General features: G+C 37.0%; 1 protein-coding gene across 2 annotated transcripts in view; it reads left to right on the forward strand.

Annotated features, from left to right (window-relative positions):
- Positions 1-5,246: 5,246 nt before the first annotated feature.
- Positions 5,247-25,496, forward strand: part of LOC120312546 (serine-rich coiled-coil domain-containing protein 1-like) — a 549,974-nt gene continuing 529,724 nt past the window's right edge. Inside the window, exon 1 of one of the 2 annotated variants that reach the window (XM_039353388.1) lies at positions 5,247-5,398. In XM_039353388.1, the coding sequence (XP_039209322.1) occupies positions 5,308-5,398 (91 nt within the window). In that variant the 5' untranslated portion in view covers positions 5,247-5,307. The remainder of the gene's footprint in view (positions 5,399-25,496) is intronic. The other variant, XM_039353390.1, reaches the window with a different exon arrangement.

Raw genomic sequence — 25,496 nt, forward strand, 5'->3', positions numbered from 1 at the left:
CCATTGTGCCATCGATCTTTGCACAAATTTTCTGATGTTTCTACTGACTCCTGTTATTTCTAGGCACTTTATTATCCAATCTTGTGGCAGAGAGTCAAATGCCTTTTTGTAGTCAATCCATGCCTCTTTCAGGTTGGTCTTCCTTCTCTTGCAGTTTTCCAAGATCATTTTGTCTATTAGGAGTTGATCTTTTGTTCCTCTGCTATTGGGGCGGTTTCCTTCCTGCTCAGGTGGAAAGAGATTGTTTTCAACTAGATGCTGTTGTACTGCATCAGCTACCACACCAGTTAGTAATTTGAATGTTGTTGGTAAGCAGGTAATTGGCCTGTAGTTACCTGGTGTTGCCCCTTTTGCTGGATTTTTCATTATTAGGTAGGTTTTCCCAGTTGTTAGCCACTTTTCAATTTCTCCTCCTTGTAGTATATTGTTGAACTGCTTGGCAATGAGTGGGTGTATAACAGTTAGATGTTTCAACCAAAACCCATGCAGTTCATCTTCACCTGGTGCTGACCAATTTTTGATTTTCTTTGCTCTTTTTTCTACCATTTTTGTTGTTATTACTAGTTCTTTCATTTCAACTTCTGTTTTATTTGCATCCACCTCTTTTAACCAAGCCTCATCCTTGTTGTATTTCTTTGGGTTATCCCATATCTGCTTCCAGAACTGCACTGTTTCTTCCTTGTCAGGTACTGACTGATTCCTTGCAGTTTCTCCATTGATGGATTGGTAGAAACGTTTCTGATTGGATTGAAATTGGAGGTTCTGCCTATAGTTTGCAATTCGAGCTTCATATCTACTGATTTTCCTGGCTATAGCTGTTATTTGTTGCTTTATTATTTCCAGTGCTTCCTTGATCTTCCTTGTTTCTAAGTGGTATTTCTTGATTAGGTATTCTTTGGTCTTCTTGTTCTTCAGCTTCTTTTCTTTCATCTGTTCTAGCTTATTATTATTATTATTATTATTATTATTATTATTATTATTATATTATTATTATGGATCATCGCACAGTCAGCCAGATGTTCAGACTGGATTTGGCATTTTGTCTACCTATCGAGTCCTTACCCAGGACCTGGGATAGGCAGATGTGGATGTTTGATGGTATTACAGGTATCGTCGCAGGATGGAAGCAGTTCCTAATAAGGCTGCCTTTTGCAATTGACTAATAGCGAATTTGTCAATGCCAATGGTGTTCAAGTGGTGCTCCAGTTGTTTTGGGATTGCACCCAAGGAGCCTATGACTATTGGTACTACCCTTGCTTGCTTTTGCCACAGTCTTTCTATTTCTATTTGTAGGTCTTTGTATTTTGTTATCTTCTCCAGTTCTTTCTCTTCTATTCTGCTATCTCCAGGCACTGCCACGTCCACTATCCAGACTTTTTTGTCTTTCTTATCGACAATTGTTAAGTCTGGGGTGTTATGTTGCAGGTGCTTGTCTGTTTGAATTCTGAAGTCCCAGAGCAGTTTAATTTTATCATTTTCTATGACTTTCTCTATTTTATGATCCCACCAGTTTTTGCTTACAGGCAAATGATATTTTTTGCAGATCTTCCAATGCACCATTGTTGCTACTTTGTCATGCCGCTGCTTGTAGTCAGTCTGTGCAATCTTCTTGCAACAGCTTACCAAGTGGTCCACTGTTTCTTCAGCTTCTTTGCATAGGCGGCACTTACTGTCTGTTGCTGTCTTCTCAATTTTGACTTTGTATGCATTTGTCCTTAAGGCTTGGTCTTGTGCAGCCAGAATTAGTCCCTCGGTCTCTTTCTTCAATTTTCCTGCTCTTAGCCATTGCCAGGTTTTATTATTATCTGCTTTCCCAGCTATTTTTTTCATGTATTGGCCATGTAGTGCTTTGTCTTCCCATGCCTCTATTCTGTTCTTCATTTGGTCTTTCTTGTAGGCCAGTTTGGTCTCTCCAGTAGTTAGTAAGCCTTCCTGATATACTAATTTCAGTGCATCTTCATCATTGTTCTTCAGATATTCTTCCAAAGCCATTTTTTCTTCTTCAACCATCTGATGTACTTGTAGCATTCCACGCCCACCTATTTGCCTTGGTAGATAAAGTCTATCAATGTCACTGCGTGGATGAAGGGCATGATTCATTGTCATTATTTTTCTGGTCTGCCTATCCATTGCTTTTAGTTCTGCTTGAGTCCAGTCCACTATTCCAGCTGTGTACCTAATGACTGGGATTGCCCAGGTGTTGATTGCCTTTATGGTATTTCCTCCATTGAGTTTGGACTTTAAGATCTTCTTCACTCTCTTGATGTATTCACCTCTAATCTTTTTCTTGACTTCAGTGTGCTTGATGTTGTCAGCTTGAAGGATACCCAAGTATTTGTAGTATTCTTCCTCATCCAGATTCTTAATGTTATTTTCGTGGGGCATCTTGATTCCTTCAGTTTTCATTATTTTTCCTTGTTTGATAGTAAGTGTGGCACATTTGTCCAAGCCAAACTCCATTACAATATCTTGGCTATATATACGGACAGTGTTGAGCAGCGATTCTATTTCAGATGATGTTTTTCCATACAGCTTCAGATCATCCATGTAAAGGAGTGGGATAGTCTAGCAGATGTTTTTGATGTTTGATAGCCATGTCCTGAGTTATTCAGTATTGTTGACAGAGGAAACAGTGCAATAACAAATAGTAATGGTGATAATGAATCTCCTTGAAATATCCCTCTCTTGATATTAACCTCTCCCAGCTTCTCACCATTGATCTGCAACTGTGTCTTCCATTGTGCCATCGATCTTTGCACAAATTTTCTGATGTTTCTACTGACTCCTGTTATTTCTAGGCACTTGATTATCCAATCATGTGGCAGAGAGTCAAATGCCTTTTTGTAGTCAATCCATGCCACATTCAGGTTGGTCTTCCTTCTCTTGCAGTTTTCCAAGATCATTTTGTCTATTAGGAGTTGATCTTTTGTTCCTCTGCTATTGGGGCGGTTTCCTTTCTGCTCAGGTGGAAAGAGATTGTTTTCAACTAGATGCTGTTGTACTGCATCAGCTACCACACCAGTTAGTAATTTGAAAGTTGTTGGTAAGCAGGTAATTGGCCTGTAGTTACCTGGTGTTGCCCCTTTTGCTGGATTTTTCATTATTAGGTAGGTTTTCCCAGTTGTTAGCCACTTTTCAATTTCTCCTCCTTGTAGTATATTGTTGAACTGCTTGGCAATGAGTGGGTGTATAACAGTTAGATGTTTCAACCAAAACCCATGCAGTTCATCTTCACCTGGTGCTGACCAATTTTTGATTTTCTTTGCTCTTTTTTCTACCATTTTTGTTGTTATTACTAGTTCTTTCATTTCAACTTCTGTTTTATTTGCATCCACCTCTTTTAACCAAGCAGCATCCTTGTTGTATTTCTTTGGGTTATCCCATATCTGCTTCCAGAACTGCACTGTTTCTTCCTTGTCAGGTACTGACTGATTCCTTGCAGTTTCTCCATTGATGGATTGGTAGAAACGTTTCTGATTGGATTGAAATTGGAGGTTCTGCCTATAGTTTGCAATTCGAGCTTCATATCTACTGATTTTCCTGGCTATAGCTGTTATTTGTTGCTTTATTATTTCCAGTGCTTCCTTGATCTTCCTTGTTTCTAAGTGGTATTTCTTGATTAGGTATTCTTTGGTCTTCTTGTTCTTCAGCTTTTTTCTTTCATCTGTTCTAGCTTGCTTGCATGTGATCTTAACTTGCTGATCTTATTTTCTAGTCTAACTTCCATTTTTGTGGTGCACTGTTTGTTTGTTTTTCTTCTTTGTTGATTTTGCATCCCAGGTATTCAGTTATAACTGCAGCTGTGCTGTACATTAGTTGATTTGTTTCTTGCAGTGAATTGGTGCTTATACTTGATATTGCAGTATTTGCATCTTTTAATGCTTGTGCTAGCTGTTTCTTTGAAACAAGCTTCAATGCAGGCAGCCTTATTCTGTTGTTTTTGTGCTGTTCTAGATGCTCAGTTATTCTTTGTTTCAATTCTTTTATTTCTTTAGTTAGAGGGTTTTGTTCTTCCTGAGGAAGAGGTGCCTGGTTTCCAAATGAGAACAGTTGAATATCTCTACTGGATTCTTTCACGGCCAACTCCCCCTGGTTTGCCTCTACATTCTGAATTACTTCTTGTAAGGCTTTGATTTCTTTGCCCTGGGTAAACCTTTGCAGTTCGTCCAATTCGGTTTCTGTAAATACTTTATTTCGTATTATAAATCGGCGTTGATCTGCTAGTCTCTGTTCTGTTATTTCTGATTCTGGATGTTGTTCTTTCCAGAACTGGTGCATTCGTTTTAGATATCCTCGTCTTGTAGGACTTGATCTGTAGTAACAGATCATTATTTCTTTGTTTTCCATCACTATGTATCTGCGACGGGTAAACACCTTTTCTTCCAGTAGTTCTGCAGCTGCTGGCCCTGGTTGCTCAGCCAACAGTCCTGAGTCCTGTAACCCATTTTTCACCAGATATCCAGGAACTCCAATATCTAGCGTGGACCTTGTTAACCCGGGCGACATCCGAGCCGGTATGGCATTCTGAAATTTACGTCTCACCATATTTTTTTATGGGAGAGACACTCTTTGTCTGACTCCTCTGATGAGACCTGTCCAGTATGGTTGAACCTCTGGCATAGCTCTCATCTTCCTCAGAGTACACAAGCCCCACAACCACGTCAAGGTAGTGCCTCACTGGGGGATTATTATTATTATTATTATTATTATTATTATTATTATTATTACTATATCGTCATGATTCTTGTTTTTAAAAGTTTTTTCAGTTATATAAGACTGCAACTGGTACCAAAATCTGAAGTTTTAGAAAGAGCTGGCCATAGCAAAAGTATACTACTACTAATAGGGTAGTATTCTTCTGAAAAAGTCTATAGCAGGCACCAGTATGCCACATTGATTATCCACTGCCATCTAAAGGTGAAAATAAGGTTTTGTTAAGTGTTCCATTTAAGACCTTTTTAAAAAAGTTCTTCCTCTGAGCAGGATCTTATTCAAATGGAGTGGAAACCAATGATGGACCTGCTGAGTTCTAAGTATGAGTTTTGAGTTTTCTGTCCGTTAAACTCAGCTTTTGAATGAATGAAAAATGAACTAGGTAATGTGATCTTGTTGATTATATAAATACACATTTTTCAGTATCTGCTGTTCCTACTCAGAATGCAGAGAAGAACAGGATTCCATCCAGATAGTCTGGTATCATAATTGAACAGCTTCTGGAACTGTTTGGCTTTTCTTCTGGCTGTTGCATCTGAGCCTTAGTTGCACAGCTGTTGATGTGGGCAATAAACTTTGGATTGCTGCTTCCACATGACTGTTATTCGATGTTGCAGGGGGAGCTGCAACTGCCTAAATCAGTTTAGTGTGGTGAAGGATCACACTAAGCTTCCTAACAGTAACCGTAAGTTCAGTTCGACAGTGGGAACAATTCTCTAGAGAGAGAAGCTTTCTTTTTCTGAAGCTGGACTTATTTGTCGGAATGGATTTAATAGGCTTGGCAGTGTATTGTGTAAATCTCTCCCATCCCTGTGACTCTGTGATTCTCTTTTGAGCAATATATAGCACTGTTTTTGTTCAAGCTGGATGGGTTCTTTAGGCTTGAGAAGTTGTATCTAGCACAGCAAGACTAGGTTACTTGGTCATAATCTAGGGCTAGAGCAGTGGTTCTCAACCTTTCTAATGTCGTGACCCCATAAAACAGTTCCCCATGTTGTGGTGACCCCCAAGTGGGTGTGGCCACCAATAAGAGGGAGTAGGACAGCTAGGGAAAAGGGAAAAAAATGGCGGACTGCGTTGTTTGGCGACCCCCGTGAAATGGTCGTTTGACCCCAAATGGGGTCCCGACCCACAGGTTGAGAACCACTGGGCTAGAGAAATTTAACTGGCAATAGTGGGTTTCGTAAATAGGATCCTAGAATCTTTAATTGTGAAAGCCAATCAAAGGAGACTAGCATATTCTTTCTTAAAGAGGCTGGCAGGATATTTGTGTATTAATTAATTAATTTTTATGCCACCTATCGCACCTATAAGGTGACTCTGGGCAGCTTATAGGAAAAATGCTTAAAATATTAAAAACTATACAAATTAAAATTTTAAAACCCTAAGCTAAGAGATGAACGGTATGGGGATGAGATCTTCTTATCCTGCCAAGCATCTCAAGAGGTGAACGCCCCTTTGGGGCCTCAGGCCAACCATCAAAACCAAGTTTTAATATCCTTTCAGCCTTTCAAAAGATTGGGAACACTTCTCACCTCTGGGGACAGGCTGTTCCTCAGGGATGGGGCCACAACAGAAAAGGCTCTTCTCCTTGGCCCCACCTGCCAGAATTCCTTAGCAGACAGGAAGGATCCATAGCTCAGGAGATTAAAGACATCTGGAAGTCAGTGATTGAACTCAAGTGTCATTTAGTGGTACCAATAAAAGAGGATATTTGTAGTTCTGGGTGAAATGGGGCGTCCCTGGTGCTCTCTGAGCTTGTTTATTTTCTTGCAGACATTTCATTATGCAAACTAGGTAGCATCATACTAGCACTGATGATGTTACCTAGTTTGTGTAAAGAAATGTCTGCAAGAAAACAACCACGCTCAGAGAGCACCAAGGACCCCATAATTTTGTGCATAATTGTGTATTTGGCCCTGCAGTCAGCATTCTACAAGTGCACAGTTGTTAATTAGTTAAGATACTTGTCTTCTACCATCACGTCCTTTTAGTTTCTGATAAGGATGGGAATTCCATTCCCTTTAGTTGCTTCACATGAATGGAAAACAGTTTCATCTAGCAAGTCGCTACTGACTGGTACTAAGGAAATTGGCCTTCTTTCAGTTGTTAGCATTTTATGTGTCTCAGGTGTAAGTAGAGAAGTGGAGGGGGCTATGTTTGCAAATGCTGCCTCCAATTAAAAATCTTCCTGCCTTGACATTCTAGTGAAATTGGTATGCAAATGGATGTGTCTGTGCTGTTAATTTGAATGTAATGTTCATGAGAGTCACATATCTGCATTAAGCTACAGAGCTTTCCCTACTACAAACAAAATTCTCTGAGCCAGTAAGCACAGAGATGAAAAACAAGAGGCTGAAGTAAAAAAAAAAAAAAGTTGCTTCTATTTTTGCAGGAGAAATGACCTCTATTTCTGGTTATGTTTCTATCATTAGGAAATTTAGCGTTAACATAAGAAGAGAGTCGCCTCGAACCGTGAGACGGGTGCCATACAAATGTAATAAATAAAAATAAGTAAGAAGCATGTGGGGTAAATAACAGTTAAGGGAAAGAATGAATACAGACTGGACCAACAGAGAAATTAATAGCCAGTATCAAAAAATAAAATGAAGTGGTATTACGGAAATGGGATGGGTAAGAACAATTGGGGGGAAAAATGAATGAGTCAAGGAAGAGGAGAAGACTGAGGAAGTCATGGTTAGATGAACTTGATGAGATCCTGAGAAAAAAAAGATGAGAAGTTTAAAGAACAAAAATCAGGGTATGGAAGTGATGGAAAGAAGGGTGGTTGAAAAGAATGGGGAGAAATGGAACAGTTTAATAAATGGAGTTGGTTTATCTGAACTGAGCTATGTTTCGTCTTTTCTGTGACAATATCTCAACTATTTTTCACTTTTTTCTGTGATTTGTATACATTTACTTATTCTGAAAAGGAATAAATGGATATGTACACATATATGTATCTGCAATGTGGTGGTTGATAGAGTAAGAGAAGATCTGGATGGATATTCTCTTTCATACTGTATTGTTGGCTCACCTCACTTAAGCATACTGTAGTTCATACCATGTAAAAACTGTTCAATTATTGGACTCTGATAGATCCAAGTTTAGGATAATAGCTATTTGACCTGCTGATCAACCTTTCCAACTTGCTGGCTCCTACAGCTGTGCTGCATACTGTATGTAAAACACATGAACTAGCATATTACAAGATTAAGTAGGCTTTTAGTCTAGTCAAGAGGAAAACGTCTGTTTTAAAGCTCTTGTAGTGACCTTATCATATTCTTATTCCTATTTATTTATGTTCTTGTGGCATTCTAAAAGATTAATTCCTGCAATGTTTTAAATAAGGTTTGCAGGTGAAGAATTTTTAATCGCAGATATTAATTTACATTCAAATGGGATACATCTGGTTCAGCTTGGAAGTGAAAGATATCAGCTTTCCAAAATGGCAAGAATTCCTTTTTTAAAAATCTTACTCGGTAGAGAAGAGCTTTTAAATACCACAATCCAATTATGGCTATTTTTAATTCTAATCAATGTATCTTTTTGCTTATTTCTTATACTGTATGCAGACACACTCATATTCTTTTTCTCCCCTTTCTGTTCAATCATGTCTGATTCTCAGAGACTGCCTGGACAAGTCCTTGCAGTTTTCTTGTCAAGGTTTTCAGAAATGGCTTGCCATTGCCTTCTTCCAAGGGCAGAGAGGGAGTGACTGGCTTCATGCCCAAGGCAGGACTAGAACTCACTGTCTCCTGCTTGCTAGCCTGTTGTCTTAAGCACCAGCGAAACTGGTTCTCTGATGTTCTCTCTTAAATATTGAAATATTTACTTCTTTCCTCTCCCTCCCCAAAATGGTGGTGGTTTTGGGATTGCTATAATTATTGTTGGTAACTGTGTGTACCATTTTTTGTTATGTTGCTAATTGGAAGGCATTTTTTTACTTAATGATCATGAATTGAATAAGGTGGTGCTGTTGTACCTTATATGAAATTGATTTGGCTACGTTTGTTGCCAGTTATGGTGATGACAATCATTTACAAGGTCAGCAGTAACTGTGGAGAATCTCTTGAATTTGAAATGGTCCCAGTCCAAAATGCACTGTTTCAGCCATTCTGAAAGAGCTCTGAGTCCACAGTGGCCATGCTTTGTGACTGAAACATTTGTTTTGATCCTAAAATAAAGCTGTTTTGAGCTCAGTGCATTTTTGGAATGGTCAAAAGTAATCTGTTTAGAACTGGGAACAACTTTGCTTATCCGTAATCTCTCCGATAACTCCATATTGATTATGTGTGTTGAATAATAATACAGTTTTAACAACAAAAACCATACAAAACTGGTTTCAGCTTGTGCTTATCCCTATGCTGAAGAATATATTATACAGAAATATTAAAGTATTTTTCAGTATATATTTCATGGTTTGCTATCTTGAATAATTGATTTAATGCAGTTGTGTCGTTTGCTATCCATGTAATTTTACATGCATGTATAGTGTCTTTGAAGAAGGAAGTAGCCAACTCAAATTTCAGCCTAAATGTATCTAAATAATTTCAATTTACTATTTCCATTTTTAAGTACAATTTTTAAGCAAATGGAAATAAGCAGCAAGATTGCAAAGACAGTCTTGGCAGTTTACCAACATAAAAATGAAGGCATTTCCATTACTGGTTTTGAGCAATCACAGAGAGTTTGTCATCTTTGCATATTTTATTCCTTCATTTTGTCTATTATTGTATTTTTTTCTTTTTTAAAAGTTGTGAACTGCTCAGAGTTGTTAGCCGTATCCAAATTTAATTAAAGAAATAATAGGCTCTCATTTTGCTTATGGATGCACAAACTACATGTGAAATTTATTTACAATGGTAACCATGTCAGAATATTATAGAATTTGGAAAGCTCATGGATAACTAGGATCTGATGCGGATATTTGTCCAGAGAGGAGAGGATCAAATCAATTCGCAATGGAGTTGAATTTTTCTCAAGCAATCTAGTCAGAATTAATATTATAATCAAGCAGCTATTAAAGTTCAAAAGCACCAACAAACTGGAATTTCGGGGGAGCAATCTGTTCTTCCTCATACCCTGCATTCATAAAAAAGAGCAGGCAACTGCAGAAGTATGTGATGTCTAAACTAGGCAGTGTGAGAAATATATGTTGTATGTCTAATTTATGCATGTGGTAAAGTTCTATCAAACTTCAAAGCTTGTTGGTAATTTAGAATTTTATTCCTAAAGAGGAGACTTGTCCTTCAGTAACTGTCAGCCTTACTAGGCGGACCATCAGGAAATATGACAAAATGAGTTAATTCTTCTTTATTATAAGACTACATTAACAGAATCTTGCAACTTTGAAAGTACAATTCTCCCTGTCTCTTTTATATTTTAAGAAATTAAGGAAGATCTCTTCTTCTGCCTTGTCCACTAGCCAGCTGTGGGCTATGCCCTCTCTTTGCTGACTGTTCCATAGGCAGCATCTCTGGGCCCAGTCTCCCAAGATCTTTCCTGTATATCATTACAGTAACTATTGGAGCATTTCTCTTTTTCCTGGACCATTTCAGAGAAGCCATTCACCCAATTTTTCTTTGCACAGATCTGGTGGAAAATGTCAAAAGATCAGTGGATCCCAGCTCTGGTCTGTTCATGAGAAAGTAAAGTAAAAGGTGCCCCGTGGGTTTTGCCCCGCTAATCCTGATGGACTTAAGAGTTGGTGTTCAGCTCCGTTTTTAAACCAAAGAGCCAGCATTGTCTGGAGAGATATTTCTGTCTTTCCATGGTCATGTGGCTGGCATGACATCATGCTGCAGCAGAGAGGAGACAGCAAATCCAGAACGCTGTTACCTTCCCACATATTTATATGAAATAGCTATTCATCTACTTGCATTTGCATGCTTTCGAATTGCTAGGTTGGCAGGAGCTGAGACAAGGGACAGTAGCTCACTCCATCTCATAGTATTCAGGTCTCAAACCGCCAAGCTATAGACCTTTAATGCTCAGTGTCTTAACCATTGAGCCAATCCATCCCTCCCTAAGAAAGTAGATAGGTAAAAAGTAGAGAAAGGGTTTTTTTAAAAAAAGAAGTATAGCTATACCAATGGCATATTTTTCTGTGCTGTAAGAAATTCTCTGCTTTTCAGTTTTTGTTTGCAGGCTCTATATTTATAAAATTGCAAAAATGTGACAGTCTGGCAGCCATTCTGGAAATAGTAATTGAAAAATCTAAAAATGAACGAATGAGCTTTAGTTTGAAATGGAAGCATTAGTAAGAGGGTTACCAACTTATATGTAGACAGCTTAATCTAGTATTTGTATGTGTTTATGTATATATGTATACTCACTCAGCATATACCCATATCCTGAATTACTATGTTGCATCTTGTTAAAAAACTGCAGGATACCCAAAATGAATATTGTAACTGGATGTTTATATGTATACGTATATACATTTTCATCTGTATCAATAGCTTTCAGAAGTAAGAAGGACTATTCCTTTGGTGCTTAATTATGCCCTGAACCTTTATAAGGAAAATAGCTAAAAATGAATTAATGATTAAAAATTAGCTGCTTGTTCCTTATATTGATTTATGTATGCAGTTAATATTGCAGGGTTTTAAGGCATATGGTGGCCATAGCAATAACGTTGTAATGGATGCATGTTTTATGTATGGTTGTTTGAAATAAGTTTTTCAAGTTTGCAGCACAGAACTGTGCAAATGATGGCATGTAGATTCAAGGCATTATTTTTTGCTTCTTTATTCATTTTATATCACTGTGTGCAAAACAAGTTTTAAGACATATTCTAAACACACAGACTAGTTTTTCTGGAAATAAATTATTTAGATCTGGAAAAGGAATTCTGTTAGAAATGGCGACAGTACCCTGTAGGGTTAAAAGATGAGTTGAACCTTTTAATATCATTCAAAGGTTATTGTGCTTTGTAATGGTATGTGGGAATGACCTTTGGAAACAGGGCAACAAGAACAATTTAAAAAAGCAGCTTAGCCTGCAGCAGGAATGTGTGCAGAAAACTCTAGTTTGGGGGCTATAAAGTGGATAGGAGAAGAGAAGCAGTGCTTTTTTTGTAAAAAAAAAAAAAAAAAAAAAGGTGCCGGAACTCACACACGTCATACAACTCGCCTTGCCTACCCTACAAGGTTCCATCCAAAAAAGGTGCCGGAACTCCATTCTGGGCGTTCTATGACAAAAAAAGCCCTGAAGAGAAGTATTTTCATAGTGGCAAGATTCTGTTAATGCAACCTTACAATAGAGTGTAGTAGTAGTAGTAGTAGTAGTAGTAGTAGTAGTAGTAGTAATAATAATAATAATAATAATAATAATAATAATAACTAAAAAAGGAAGATGTTCCAAGTAGTGCAGTTTTTTTTTCCTGCAATAACTCCAGCAATGCTACAAAAACTGCGCTACTTGGAACATCTTACATTTTAAGGAGATATCTGGTTGATACCTAGGATGTTGGCACCAACCATCAGTGCCAGTCAATTTGAATGTTCAGTTGACTGAGGTTCATGTCTAATGAATAATGAATAATGATGATGAAGATGATAATGATGATGATGATGATAATAATGATAATCATCATCATCATCATCATCATCATCATCATCACAGCTGGAATAGTGGACTGGACTCAAGCAGAACTAAAAGCAATGGATAGGCAGACCAGAAAAATAATGACAATGAATCATGCCCTTCATCCACGCAGTGACATTGATAGACTTTATCTACCAAGGCAAATAGGTGGGCGTGGAATGCTACAATTACATCAGATGGTTGAAGAAGAAAAAATGGCTTTGGAAGAATATCTGGAGAACAATGATGAAGATGCACTGAAATTAGTATATCAGGAAGGCTTACTAACTACTGGAGAGACCAAACTGGCCTACAAGAAAGACCAAATGAAGAACCGAATAGAGGCATGGGAAGACAAAGCACTACATGGCCAATACATGAAAAAAATAGCTGGGAAAGCAGATAATAATAAAACCTGGCAATGGCTAAGAGCAGAAAAATTGAAGAAAGAGACCGAGGGACTAATTCTGGCTGCACAAGACCAAGCCTTAAGGACAAATGCATACAAAATCAAAATTGAGAAGACAGCAAAAGACAGTAAGTGCCACCTATGCAAAGAAGCTGAAGAAACAGTGGACCACTTGGTAAGCTGTTGCAAGAAGATTGCACAGACTGACTACAAGCAGCGGCATGACAAAGTAGCAACAATGGTGCATTGGAAAATCTGCAAAAAATATCATTTGCCTGTAAGCAAAAACTGGTGGGATCATAAAATAAGAAAGTCATAGAAAATGATAAAATTAAACTGCTCTGGGACTTCAGAATTCAAACAGACAAGCACCTGCAACATAACACCCCAGACTTAACAATTGTCGATAATAAAGACAAAAAAGTCTGGATAGTGGACGTGGCAGTGCCTGGAGATAGCAGAAGAGAAGAGAAAGAACTGGAGAAGATAACAAAATACAAAGACCTACAAATAGAAATAGAAAGACTGTGGCAAAAGCAAGCAAGGGTAGTACCAATAGTCATAGGCGCCTTGGGTGCAATCCCAAAACAACTGGAGCACCACTTGAACACCATTGGCATTGACAGATTCGCTATTAGTCAATTGCAAAAGGCAGCCTTATTAGGAACTGCTTCCATCCTGCGACGATACCTGTAATACCATCAAACATCCACATCTGCCTATCCCAGGTCTGAACATCTGGCTGACTGTGCAATGATCCTCAATAATAATAATAATAGAGTTGGAAGGGACTTGGAGGTCTTCTAGTCCAACCCTATACCATTTCAGGAAACCCTATACCATTTCAGAAAAATGGTTGTCCAATCTCTTCTTAAAAATCTTCCAGTGTTGGAGCATTCACAACTTCTGGAGGCAGGTTGTTCCACTGATTAATTGTTCTAACTGAATTAATTCATCTGGTCATGTTTCCTGTCTGGTCTGCCTCATCAGTCTGACAGTTATAGAAGATAATACTCTTAAAAATGAAATATAGAAAACTCTGGGAAGCTTGTTGCCAAGAAAAAAAAAATCAATAGGAAAGGGGATCAGTTGAACATTTGTTATTGTATTTAACTTCTGTTTCTTCCTGGGTGTAAACTATTATACAGTAGGGTTATAGTATCTTATAACAGGAAAGCCATTTGTACAGCTTTATTGCTTGTTATTTCAAAATTCAATTGCCCTGCCGTCCTAAACTTAGTGGATTCTTTAGCTATCATAACAATAATGTATTAATAATCACCGTAAGCTGTTTGGGTCATAACTTGTGAAAGCAATTGGTTCAATAGATTTATTATCTCAATGTGGCAGGATGGGGGAATGAAATGGCCTTGCTTATAATTACATATTATTTGAATTGAAACCAACACAGAAGGTCTTGAAAAGAAAGTTAAGGTTAAGTCAGATACAAATCTAAGATCACATCTTTAGCTATTATTTTTCTTACATTATTCTACCGTCACTTTCCACAAAGACAACTCAGGCATACTTGGTGTCCATGCATCTTTTCTCTTCACAACAATCCTAGAAGTTGGGTTAGGACTTTGAAATGGAAACATGGAGCGCTCTTGTGAATGTTTCTGTTAATCTACTGTGGTCTTTCTTGAGTTAGACTTCAGGTCAAATAATATTTGATTGCTTATCCTCTCTTATCACACACAGAGTTATGAAGAAACTGAAAGCTTTGCTTATTCACACATTTAGCAACCATACATTCTTACCAAACTAAACATCTAAGGTAGTTTGAGTTCTAGAGCAGGGGTGTCAAACTGCCGGCCCGTGGGCTGGATTCACCATAGCAAAACTGCGCCCACCCCATTGTCAGGAATGGCAAAAAAGTTACGATAAGTTGTGACACATCACATGACGTTGCGAGTTTATCATCCCTGTTCTAGAGGAATCAAGTCAGAAAACCCATCATTCATACCTTGTTCTGCATTTCTAGCCACTTTGATGATTTCCAGAAAGGCTTAGAAAGCGCCAGCTTGTTTGTCATATTGTACCTGGTATTGCTTCTCAATTTGAGTTTCATTTCCTTATCTGATTCACATGGGGCCATGTTGTGTTTTGAGAACCATCTCTTGTTTAGTCTTAGAAATTTCCACTCTAGTACTAGTACTTCACATGTTGCATAAACTGAAAAAATATTTCAGCATAAATCTTTGTGCTTGTATAGCCTGATCTGGGATGTTTGAAGGGAGTTTCTATATGCTATTCTTCATACATGCCATTCATATCTTTAAACAGATTCACCGAAGAAGACATGTCTCTGTGTGAATGAATTAACTCAATAGATATAAATTGGTATATAACATTTGGATAGAACACTAGTAACAACTCCTCTTCCCTTTTATTGCTGGTTCCTAAAAATATTTTTTCCTCAGGAAACTTACTTTATCTGCTATATGGAAAGTTAATTTTAATCTTGTATTCCTACATTGCAGTTTTATGGATTTGCCTACTTCTTGTTTTATTTTTATTAGATTTTTTATAAGCTAATTTGTTTGGGAAACAAACAAACAAATTGGACATTTGGCAACTGGCTCATATTTATGATGGTTGCAGTGTCCTGGGATCACGTGATCCCTTTTTGCGACTTCCTGACAAGCAAAGCCAATGAGGAAGTCTGTTTCACTTAACTGTGTTACTAACAACTGCAGTGATTCACTTAACAGCTGTGGCAAGAAAGGTTGTAAAATGGTGCAAAATTCACTTAGCAAATGTTTCATTTAGTAACAGAAATGTGGGACTCAAAGACTACTTGGATTTGCAACCTGAGACATTATGATCTGCACTGCTTAACTTGTCATTGCCATAAGATGGGAAGTTTAAAAGTTACCTAAATGAATAAATAAATTCTATTGTGGATATCTTAGAGATCTGTAAATTCCTAATAACTATGAATAATTATTTGGTCTAGCTCCTTAACTTTAGACCCATAGCTACTGATTTAAAAGAATAGTGAAACAGATTGAGACATAACAGCATTTTCTTGGAAATTTATGCTTGAGTTTTCTTAAAGGACAGGATTTTTCTTAAAGGTGAAAGTTGGATTTATTTATTTTTTATATTACCTGCCAAATAAAATGAATTGTGCAATCTTTGTTTAGTGAATGACACATTTAGAATGTTCAAAATTATGATGGTGATGAAAAAGTAATTTTATGACCAATTCTCACATTTATGACCTTTATGACCTGTAAAATGAAGGAAATCTGAAGTTTCAAGATCATAAGCATAGTCACAGTCACAGTTTCACTTAGCAACCACTTAGTTTAATGATTGAATTGGCAGTCCCAGTTGTAGTCACTAAACAAGGACTACCTGTCTATACAAATTTTAGACTTCCTATAGTTGCAACTCCCACATGTAGCATTACAGTTTTTTTTAAAAAAAAAGAGCACAGAAAGAGACAAGAGGTCACATATATTGTTAAGCAATCAGCAAGGGTTAAAAATCACCCCAATTTAAAATATACTGCTCAAAAAAATAAAGGGAACACAAACGTATAGGATCCTATATGTTTGTGTTCCCTTTATTTTTGTGAGCAGTATATATACCTTCCCAGTTTTGTTGTACTTTCCCCACAAACTATTTTGCATGAAAATATAAGCATCTGGAAGAAACCTTTGCTTTTCATTTGTTAATGTAAGGTTGACTACATCCAGCTGAGCTACTTTGTATTGAGCTGAAAAGCATTTAATCCAAATAAGTATCTTGAATGCAAATTGATCTCTTTGCCACAGTGTTAACTATAGTTTTCCTGCCTATAGGCTTTTGTTGATATAAAGAGAGAAAAGGAAATGCTGTATTGAGTTGTGACACTTCCAGTTTATTCAAGGTCTAATTAATAAGTAGCAAAGAATCAAGCTTGATGGGCAAAAAATGGATGCCAATTGACAACATGGCTCATTAAGCAATGGGGTGACTAGATGACATGTTTGAATTAATTGTGCTATCTCTACCATTATTTGACGGGATATTGAATTTAGTAACTGGAATAGTAAAGTGTACAATAGGCCAGAACACACAGTTGTAGCTGATTAGTTGGAGAGTGCTGACTCATGCTTGAGGCAATTTGTGCTACGATTGTGTTAGAAGTAAAGTCTTCATCCTGGTTCATCCAAGCCGGGAATAAATAAGCAAACATGGTGACTGCTTTGGGAAGAAGGTTACAGTTTATTGCAGAAAGATGGTTCTTCAGGAAAGTGCAGAGGAGAGAGAAAGGAGAGCGAGATTGAGCACATGGGCAGTAGGTTTTATACCCCCCCTAGCCTTTTGTTTGGAAGTTTCCTGTTCCTGTGGCATGAACCTTGAGGCTGTTTCTGAGTGTTTGTCTAGGCCTTGATATCTGTGGTTTAATTCTATTATCATATCCTGCTTCCCAGGTGATGGGGCTGACTCCTAGAGTTTGGGTGGGGTATGCAGATCTTCTCTTTTGTCTTCTTGATTGCTCTGGCTTCAACTTTCTGATGGTTTTATATCTGCATTTGTATGGGGCTAAAGTCTTGCTTGGGGCAGAGAGATAGATTTGGGGCCAGGTTTGGTTTTAAAAAGTCCTTTTGAGGAAAAATATATTTTTCTGCCCTTTTTAATATTTCCTTCTGGGGGGGGGCTAACTTCCATCAATTGGTTGCTGTAAGTATAAAGAGGGGGTTTCCCTTTTTTCCCACCTTTTTCTTCTGTGTGTTCCGAATACCAGAGGTTCCCAACCTTTGGGCACCAGGGACCGGTTCCGTGGAGAGAGGTTTTTCTGTGGACCAGAGGGTGCATGGTTTTGTGTGTTTCCTGCATCCTGCGGATGGGGCTTTGCTTGTTTGTGCGGCCTGGTTGCTGGCATGTCATAACCCAGTAGTGGTCCACGGACCAGGGGTTGGGGACCCCTGCTGTATACTGTTTAATTTACCTCATGATGTTCCTGGGTTCCTGACTATCTTGTGTTCTTTCTTTCTGGTTAATGACAAAGATGCTGTAAGTTTAAATATTAAATATATTTATGGATATATAAAAGATACAAGTTTGTGTTAATGGTGCTAACTTCATCTGGACAGCTGCTGCGCAATTCCTCGACATTATTTTATCAAGACCAGGCGGTCAACAATGCAAATGGAGAAAGTAGAAGGATATGACTGCATAATCTTAAATTGGAAAGATTATCTTTCAGTTCCATTAAATATCAGTTTTATTTCCTCCTGATACTAGAATTGCTGTAGGTAATGGGTCAAAGAAGGGTAATTGAAGGCACTCAATTTTTGTTTCAAAACTAGGTCCTTATCCCACCAGATATATTGGACAAACTCCTTTTGGCACATAATAACATCATTTGTATTACAAATAGGAATTGTTTCCTGCAATCACCTATTTGGATCTGTTGGCTTAACCATAGTACTGTGTTAACTATGTACAAACATTGAGCCAACTCAGTACAGGTTATAGTAAGAGGGTCACTTCATTTTGGGGCCATGTTGTGTACACTTCCTTCAGAAGTCAAGGTATTTATTATGAGAAAAAGTGATTTTTCTGTGTCCCTTCTAAGATTTCTGCTTCTGCGGCAAGTTAAGACCAACTCCTTTAAATGTACATTATAAAAGCATACTCAATCTAAACTATAGATTATGCTTTGCAAAGAAATGCTAATTGACTCTGGTTTTGAAATGGATTCATTGCAAGTTTATTTTGAGTCCAGTATGAATTCCATTCTTTTCATTCCATCTCAATATTATAAATTAAATAAAGAAAATTATGAAAACAGTTCCCTGGGAATTGAAGGGATATATTTAAGACTATGAGGTACTTAGAAAAGCGATCTATAATTCTTTTTTTGTGTTTTTGTGTGTGTGTGTGTGTGGATAATACTCTTTGTAAAGCACTCATTCCCTAAAGAGTGGAACCATTTTCTTTTTAAACAGAACACTTGTTTTCCTTTGGAAATAGAATAGAAATTTTATTGATTAAGTTATTTGACCATATCAAATATATAAAACTGATACAAACATACAAATAGGTACAAAGAGAATAACAGGACAAATCATCATCCCCACAGTTAACCCCAATCTGATCTAGGTATTCTGTCCTCTTTGAAATGGCCTTTGAAATAGTGCAATTTTACTGGTGATATAAAAGTTCATTCCCTGCAAAAAGAGAGTTTCTCCCGAGTGCCCCAATATTTTTAGTTTTTAAATCAGAATCTAAATAAGCAGTCCTTTTTGTAGAGTACAGTTTGCAAGTAGAGAACAAGATCATATCCAATGTCTTCAATGATTGGTGCTCTACAAATGCAGTCTTTCTTCAAATAAAGCTCCAGTTGTTCCTTTTTGCTTGACTTTAGGAAGGGACTGAAAATATTTGTCCACAGTTCTGCGCTTCAGAGAGGGACAGAAACAGCAATGCAGCCCATCAGATACCTCCCTCTACCAGATTACTTAACAATATAATTTCATTGCTTTGAGGTGAGGTAGATGAGAACAGGAAGGAAGATAATTTCTCATCCAGTTGTGGACCAGTATGGTTTCTCTCCTTTTCAAATGTTAACTAAGATGTTGCTTTTTCTCTATTCTTTTGCATTCCCTTCTGTTATTGAATTCTACTTTTTAGACTGTAAATTTAAGGTTAAAGATTATTTTTTTACAAATATTAAAGTTTTAAGTCTGTTAATCTTTTGCAGCGAAAACAGCAAAGAAGCCTGTGATGTTTTAAAGACTGTCTGATTTATTATTACATATTTTTTCATGAAGTATACTGTGATCTTTGTCACACAATAATAAAATTGTTAGTCTTCAACTTGCTAAAAAGCTTGTTTTTTAATTTAATATGGTAATCCACTTAATTTGAAGCCTGAGTAGAATATGAATGTGTCTGTTTATGTAGATATATAATATAGATACACAGATTTCCTTTTCAGTAAGCACAAACAAACAAATTTAGTCATTACCACACAGAGAGAGACACATCTATGCAAACACTTAATACACTTTGGTTTTTGTCTTCTGTTGCTCTGATATCAGTAATTAATATGACAAATTTTGAATGACTGAAAGGGCAATAAGCAAAATAATGAACATATAGAAGTAGGAATGGAAAATTGTCAGGAAATACTTCTAACTCATCTATTTTCAAAATCAGTATTTTCACTTTCAAAAATGTAAAATCAGGAAATATTCAGCCCAAGCCAAACTAATGCTCTCATTGTTATCTTTGCATTGGATTATTTTAAAATATATTGTTAATGGCAATTACTTGAATAATGTCAGGTATAAATTTAGACATAGAGTTAAATTTCAGTGGGCTAATAATTTGCACATTCAGGGATAAAATAAATAATCATAAGTAGAATCTTAATGAACTAATCAGTAGCAAATTCCTAAATAAGTTTCAGTAATGTATGGGATTGTGTACACTAACATATGATTAAATGTATTTCATTGAAAATTGGATTTCTTAAGATCTTTCCTGGCCTGCCCGTAATTTTTGTCCCATAAAATATATGACAGAAATTCCACATTGTGACTATAAAGAAGGAATAGATACAGAACAAGATTTCTTATGTTATCTCAGTTGCTTTAACATTGAATCATTCCCAACTTTTAACTATTTTTCTTTCAGTTTATATTAGGGAGCTAAATTATCTTTTATGTAGGTATATTAATAGTTTTAATATTCATTTGGTGAGGCATAATTATCATCCAACATGGATATGTGAAATGCTAAATGGTTGAGCAGCAGGAATCTTACTTTGCATCTGAGGTATTTTTACTATATTGTGTAGGCTTATTTTCACTGCAAGCCAAAAATGAGATTTGAGCTTTGTATTTAGCAAGTCTAAGGTCTAAGTTCAAATTCTGGCAATTCCAATTAAAAGAACCAGATGGTAGGCAATCAGAAATATTTCTCCTTCTATAACCTGAAGATCCTGCTGTCAAACAGAATATTTGGGATGAATTAATAGAACTGTTAATTTAGCTCATGGGAGATAATCATTCCATTGTACTGTGTTCCGGCTAGTCTGTGCTTGGAGTACTGGGTCCAGTACTAAGTACCACACTTAACTGGAACATGTGTAGAGAAGAATACCAGTATAAGGAAAACCAAGCCCTATGAGCTGGAAAGCTGCATCCTGAGTTCAAGACCCAAGCACCATGTAATGTGGTGAGCTCCCGTTACTAGCTCCTGCCCACCTAGCAGTTTGGAAGCATGTAAATGCAAATAGATAAATAGATATCACTTTGGTGGGAGGGTAACAGAGTTCTGTGTAACTTCGCTTATAGCCATGTCAACCACATGACCATGGAAGCATCTTCAGACAATGCTGGCTTCCTGAGCTAAGAAACAGAGATGAGTACCACAGAGTCGGACACAACTGGACAGGGGAAACTTTTACCTTTACCTATCTTTACCTTTATGAGAAGCCATTAAAGGAAATTAAAGGCATGTTTAGATTAGTATTTGCAGTAGAGGTCTGCAAATTTCTAAAGGCTAGTAGACCCTTTAATTGACCTTTAGTTCCCTTAAAGGTACAATTTAAGACAAGGAATAATTTAAATTGAATTAAAGAAAAATAAGATTCTGTCTGAATATTAGGAGGATTTTCCTGATTGCAACATTTTTCAAAGGGTGAATCACAGCTTATGGGAGGTAATGAACAAATCTGAAGGGAAGAGTTGTACATTTACTTCCACTGTGGAGGTGAGCAGCAATTTCTTGGCTGCAAAGTACAGAATCCAGAATCCAAGGCACTCTGACATTTCTTTTAGTGGCTTTACTTACAGTAATAACTTCAAGGCAGCCTTCATGTATGGGCTTCCCATTGCAAGACATCCACTCCTAAAAAGGTGGGAGAGATGCAGTGCTTAAGCTGCCTGAAGCAGGCATGTAGTACACTGTTTCGTTTTTACTACTTCTCTTATTACTATTTTTATGATTCATCAAGAAATAACCTGGTACAAAGGACAAACAAAAGAATCACAACTTTGACTGCTGTTTTGTGGAAATCTGAGTTCCAGTTGCTTCTGCTGCTATTATTGTTCTTGATGTTAGTGATGATAATGATGATTAGGGAACTGGAGGCTAAAATGTAAGAAGAATAGTTACAGGAATTGGGTGGATCTAGTATAAGGAAAAGAAGGGCTAGGGGGTGACATGATAGCAGTCTTCCAGTATTTGAGGGGCTGCCACAAAGAAGAGGGGATCAACCTATTTTCCAAAATACCTGAAGACAGGATAAGAAGCAATGGATAGAAACTAATCAAAGAGAGATCCAACCTAGAACTAAGAAGAAATTTCCTGACAATGAAAACAATCAGTGTAATGACTTGCCTCCAGAAGCTGTGGGTCTTCAAACATTGGAGGGTTTCCTACTTGATCAAGAAGTTGGACTAGAAGATCTCTAAGGTCCCTTCCAACTCTGTTATTTTGTTAAATTCTGATGTTGTTATTAATATGTTCACTTTTATTATGCCACTCTTCTTTCAGAAGGAACAAAACTTTTTGGTAAAGAGACCTCTACTATATTGTAGCTCTATTTCTTTTCTCTCCCCCCCCCCCCCATCTCAGATAAGCAGTTCCTCTACTTTTATGTGTGTGACTTAGCAATTATCAGCTTATTTTTCTAACAACAAAAGTTCCAAGGATACTTAAAGCATTTTCTCTTGTTTTTAATGGTCATCTGGATTTTTCAGAAGCACTTTCCACCAGGGTATTTTTTAATCTATTGGAATAATTTTACATATAGTAAATAGTGTCATATTCTAAAAATGTATATAAGGTTTGACACAGATTCAGTTCAATATGTTTCTTTTTTAATTAAGACCTCTTGCATGTATTCATAATTTATCCAAGTCGAGCAAAACAATGAATATCGTATCCTTAACCCGTGCATTTATTAATGTTGCCATTCTAGATTTCATTATGCTACTTGAGCAACTTTTGGTGGGCTTTCTTAATATTTCTTGATTATGGTCCTTATAAAGCTACAGTGTAACAAAAATTGTGATCAAGAAAATGGAAATATGTGGCCACTAAGTGTCACTGTTTCCTTTCTGGAATCACCAAAAATGAGGAAAATGCCTAAGGCATCCTTTTAAGAGATGTCATGTCTGACACAGTAGAGATTATAAAAGAATGCCTTTCACAGTGGCCACCTATGATTGCCCCAACCATCATGGGGATTCACAGATAACTTTACAAAGGCATATGTTTTCTATAATAGTATGCCGGTTGAATGTTTCTGTGCTAGTGGAAACATATTCCTCATTTATATTCTGGAATCTACATTCTTGAAATGTACAGTGTTACCACAAAATACACTGGTAGCCAACTGAATTACAAGTAGTCCTCGACTTACGACCACAATTGACCCAAATTTCTGATGCTAATTCAGACAATTATTTTGTCCCATTTTACGACCTTTCTTGCCACAGTTTTTAAGTAAGTCACTGCTATTGTTAAGTTAGTAACATGATTTTAAGTGAATGTAGCTTTCCCATTGACTTTGCTTGTCAGAAGGTCACAAAGGGTCATCACATGACCCCGGGACACTGCAACCATCATAAATATGTGTCAGTTGTCAAGCGTACAAATTTTTATCATGTGACCATGGGGATTGGCATTGTAACTATGAAAAATGATCATAAATCACTTCTTCAGTGCGGTTGTAACTTTGAATAGTCATTAAACAAATGGTTAAGTTGAGGACTATCTATACAAAATCTGCTCCTTTTATTGCTTGCATAACTTCTCCTTCACCACTTTGTTGGTTTGCAACCTATAAGGGTTCCTGTTTTCCAAATGTGCACCATAGTAGATGGAGAAAAGTATGACCTGGTTGATCATATAGTTACAACACAGATACTTCCATTATTGTAATAGCTTGAAAATGACATATTGAGTAGAAAGCATGATACTTATTCAAACGTATCCCATTGTTAATCCTGTTGTTAGGTCAAGGAGTTTGCATTGTCAGGTTGACAAGGTTGTGTAGGAAGCAATGAAGACTAAAGGGATGTATTTAGAACAGTGGTGTCCCTGACAATAAGAGGTTGATGCACATGTAATCTCTAAAATATATGTTTTCTATAGCTTGTGTTTTATTTTTATTTAGATAATCTTGATTTTGAAGTTAAATGAGTGAGATCCACACCAATGGATAGGTCTTACCACAGAATTAAGGCAATTTGACAGAATTATCTTGATAGTTATGGTACAGATCATAATCTTATGCAAAAACCTATTAACTCTTTTTCATTTTTTTTAAAAAAGCAATGATTAGGTCACTTAGTAAATCTACCCGATAATGCTGGAAACATTAAGCTATGACATTTTTTGTGCATAATTATACCTTGTATGGAAAATAACCAGGACTGTCTTTCTCCTGAGCTGCCAAATCAGATATGAGAGTAGTACCACATTATTTCATAATCAGTCAACCTTTTAATAATGAATTCCATACTAGGCCCCATCACTTACAATATGATATTTTGATAGTTTAATGCCAAGTTGTGCACCAATACCTTTTATCCACAATATCTGTTCACATTTACTGTTATGGCTCTGCTAAATATGCAAATTAAAAATTGTGTTATAGGTTGAACCCAATATTTTGTTTTAGAAAACTATATAAAGAATGTGAGCCACTTAGGTATAGTGGGTGACTCATCAATTAGTAACTGGCAGAGTTTCTGTGAGTTCTAATCCCACCTTAGGTACAAAGCGAGCTGGGTGACCTTGGCCTAGTCAAAAATTATATGTCTGTGAGAGGCGTGGTGGCGCAGTGGTTAGAATGCAATGCAGTTCAATCCTGACTGGCTCAAGGGTTGACTTAGCCTTCCATCCTTCCGAGGTGGGTAAAATGAGGACCCAGATTGTTGGGGGCAATATGCTGACTCTGTAAACTGCTTAGAGAGGGCTGAAAAGCACTTGAAGCAGTATATAAGTCTTAGTGCTATTGCTATTGCACATTCATGTGTACTGAATCGTTCTGAGATAGATAAGCACATGCACGTACAAACACACACACACAGACAGACAGACAGACAGATGTTGATGGTCACAGTGCAGATATCTGTTTTTTTTTTATTTATATGTATGATTATGTATTTTCTATTTTGTTGGATAAGTATCAGTATCTCTTCTTTCCCATTTCACAACCCCTCCCTTTCTAGAGGGATTTGTGATTATTTTAACTTAGAATGAAGCTCATATATAGGTAGTCCTTGATTTACAATCATTTATTTAATAACCTTTGAAGCTACAATGGCATTAGAAAAAGCGACTTATGACCAGTTTTTACACTTACGACCTTTGCAGCTTCCCCATGATGACAGGATCAAAATTCAAGCACTTGGCAACTGGCATGTATTTATGGCAATTTCACTATCTCGAGATCATATGATCACCATTTCTAATCTACCCAGCTAGCTTCTGACAAGCCAAGTCAGCAGCTTGTTGGAAGCCAGGGGCAGCCAGATTCACTTAATCACAGCTTGTTTCACTTAACAACTATAGCCAAAAATGTTGTAAAATGGGGTAAAAGTCACTTAACAACTGTCTTGCTTAACGATGGAAAGTTTGGGCTTAGTTGTGGTCGTGAGGACCACCTGAATTCACGCTCAAATTTCTTGATACAATGAGCTTTGAAAGCTCTTTTATTTGTACATTTTTTCTAGAATGTGCACATTTGAATGCACTTATTGGATAATTAAATCATAAAACACAGCAAAATATGGATATTTAAGGATAATTGTGTTTTAAT

Source organism: Crotalus tigris, unplaced genomic scaffold (genome assembly GCF_016545835.1).
Source record: "Crotalus tigris isolate CLP2741 ecotype Arizona unplaced genomic scaffold, ASM1654583v1 scf7180000018518.1655711, whole genome shotgun sequence".
Classification (NCBI taxonomy): Eukaryota; Metazoa; Chordata; class Lepidosauria; order Squamata; family Viperidae; genus Crotalus; species Crotalus tigris.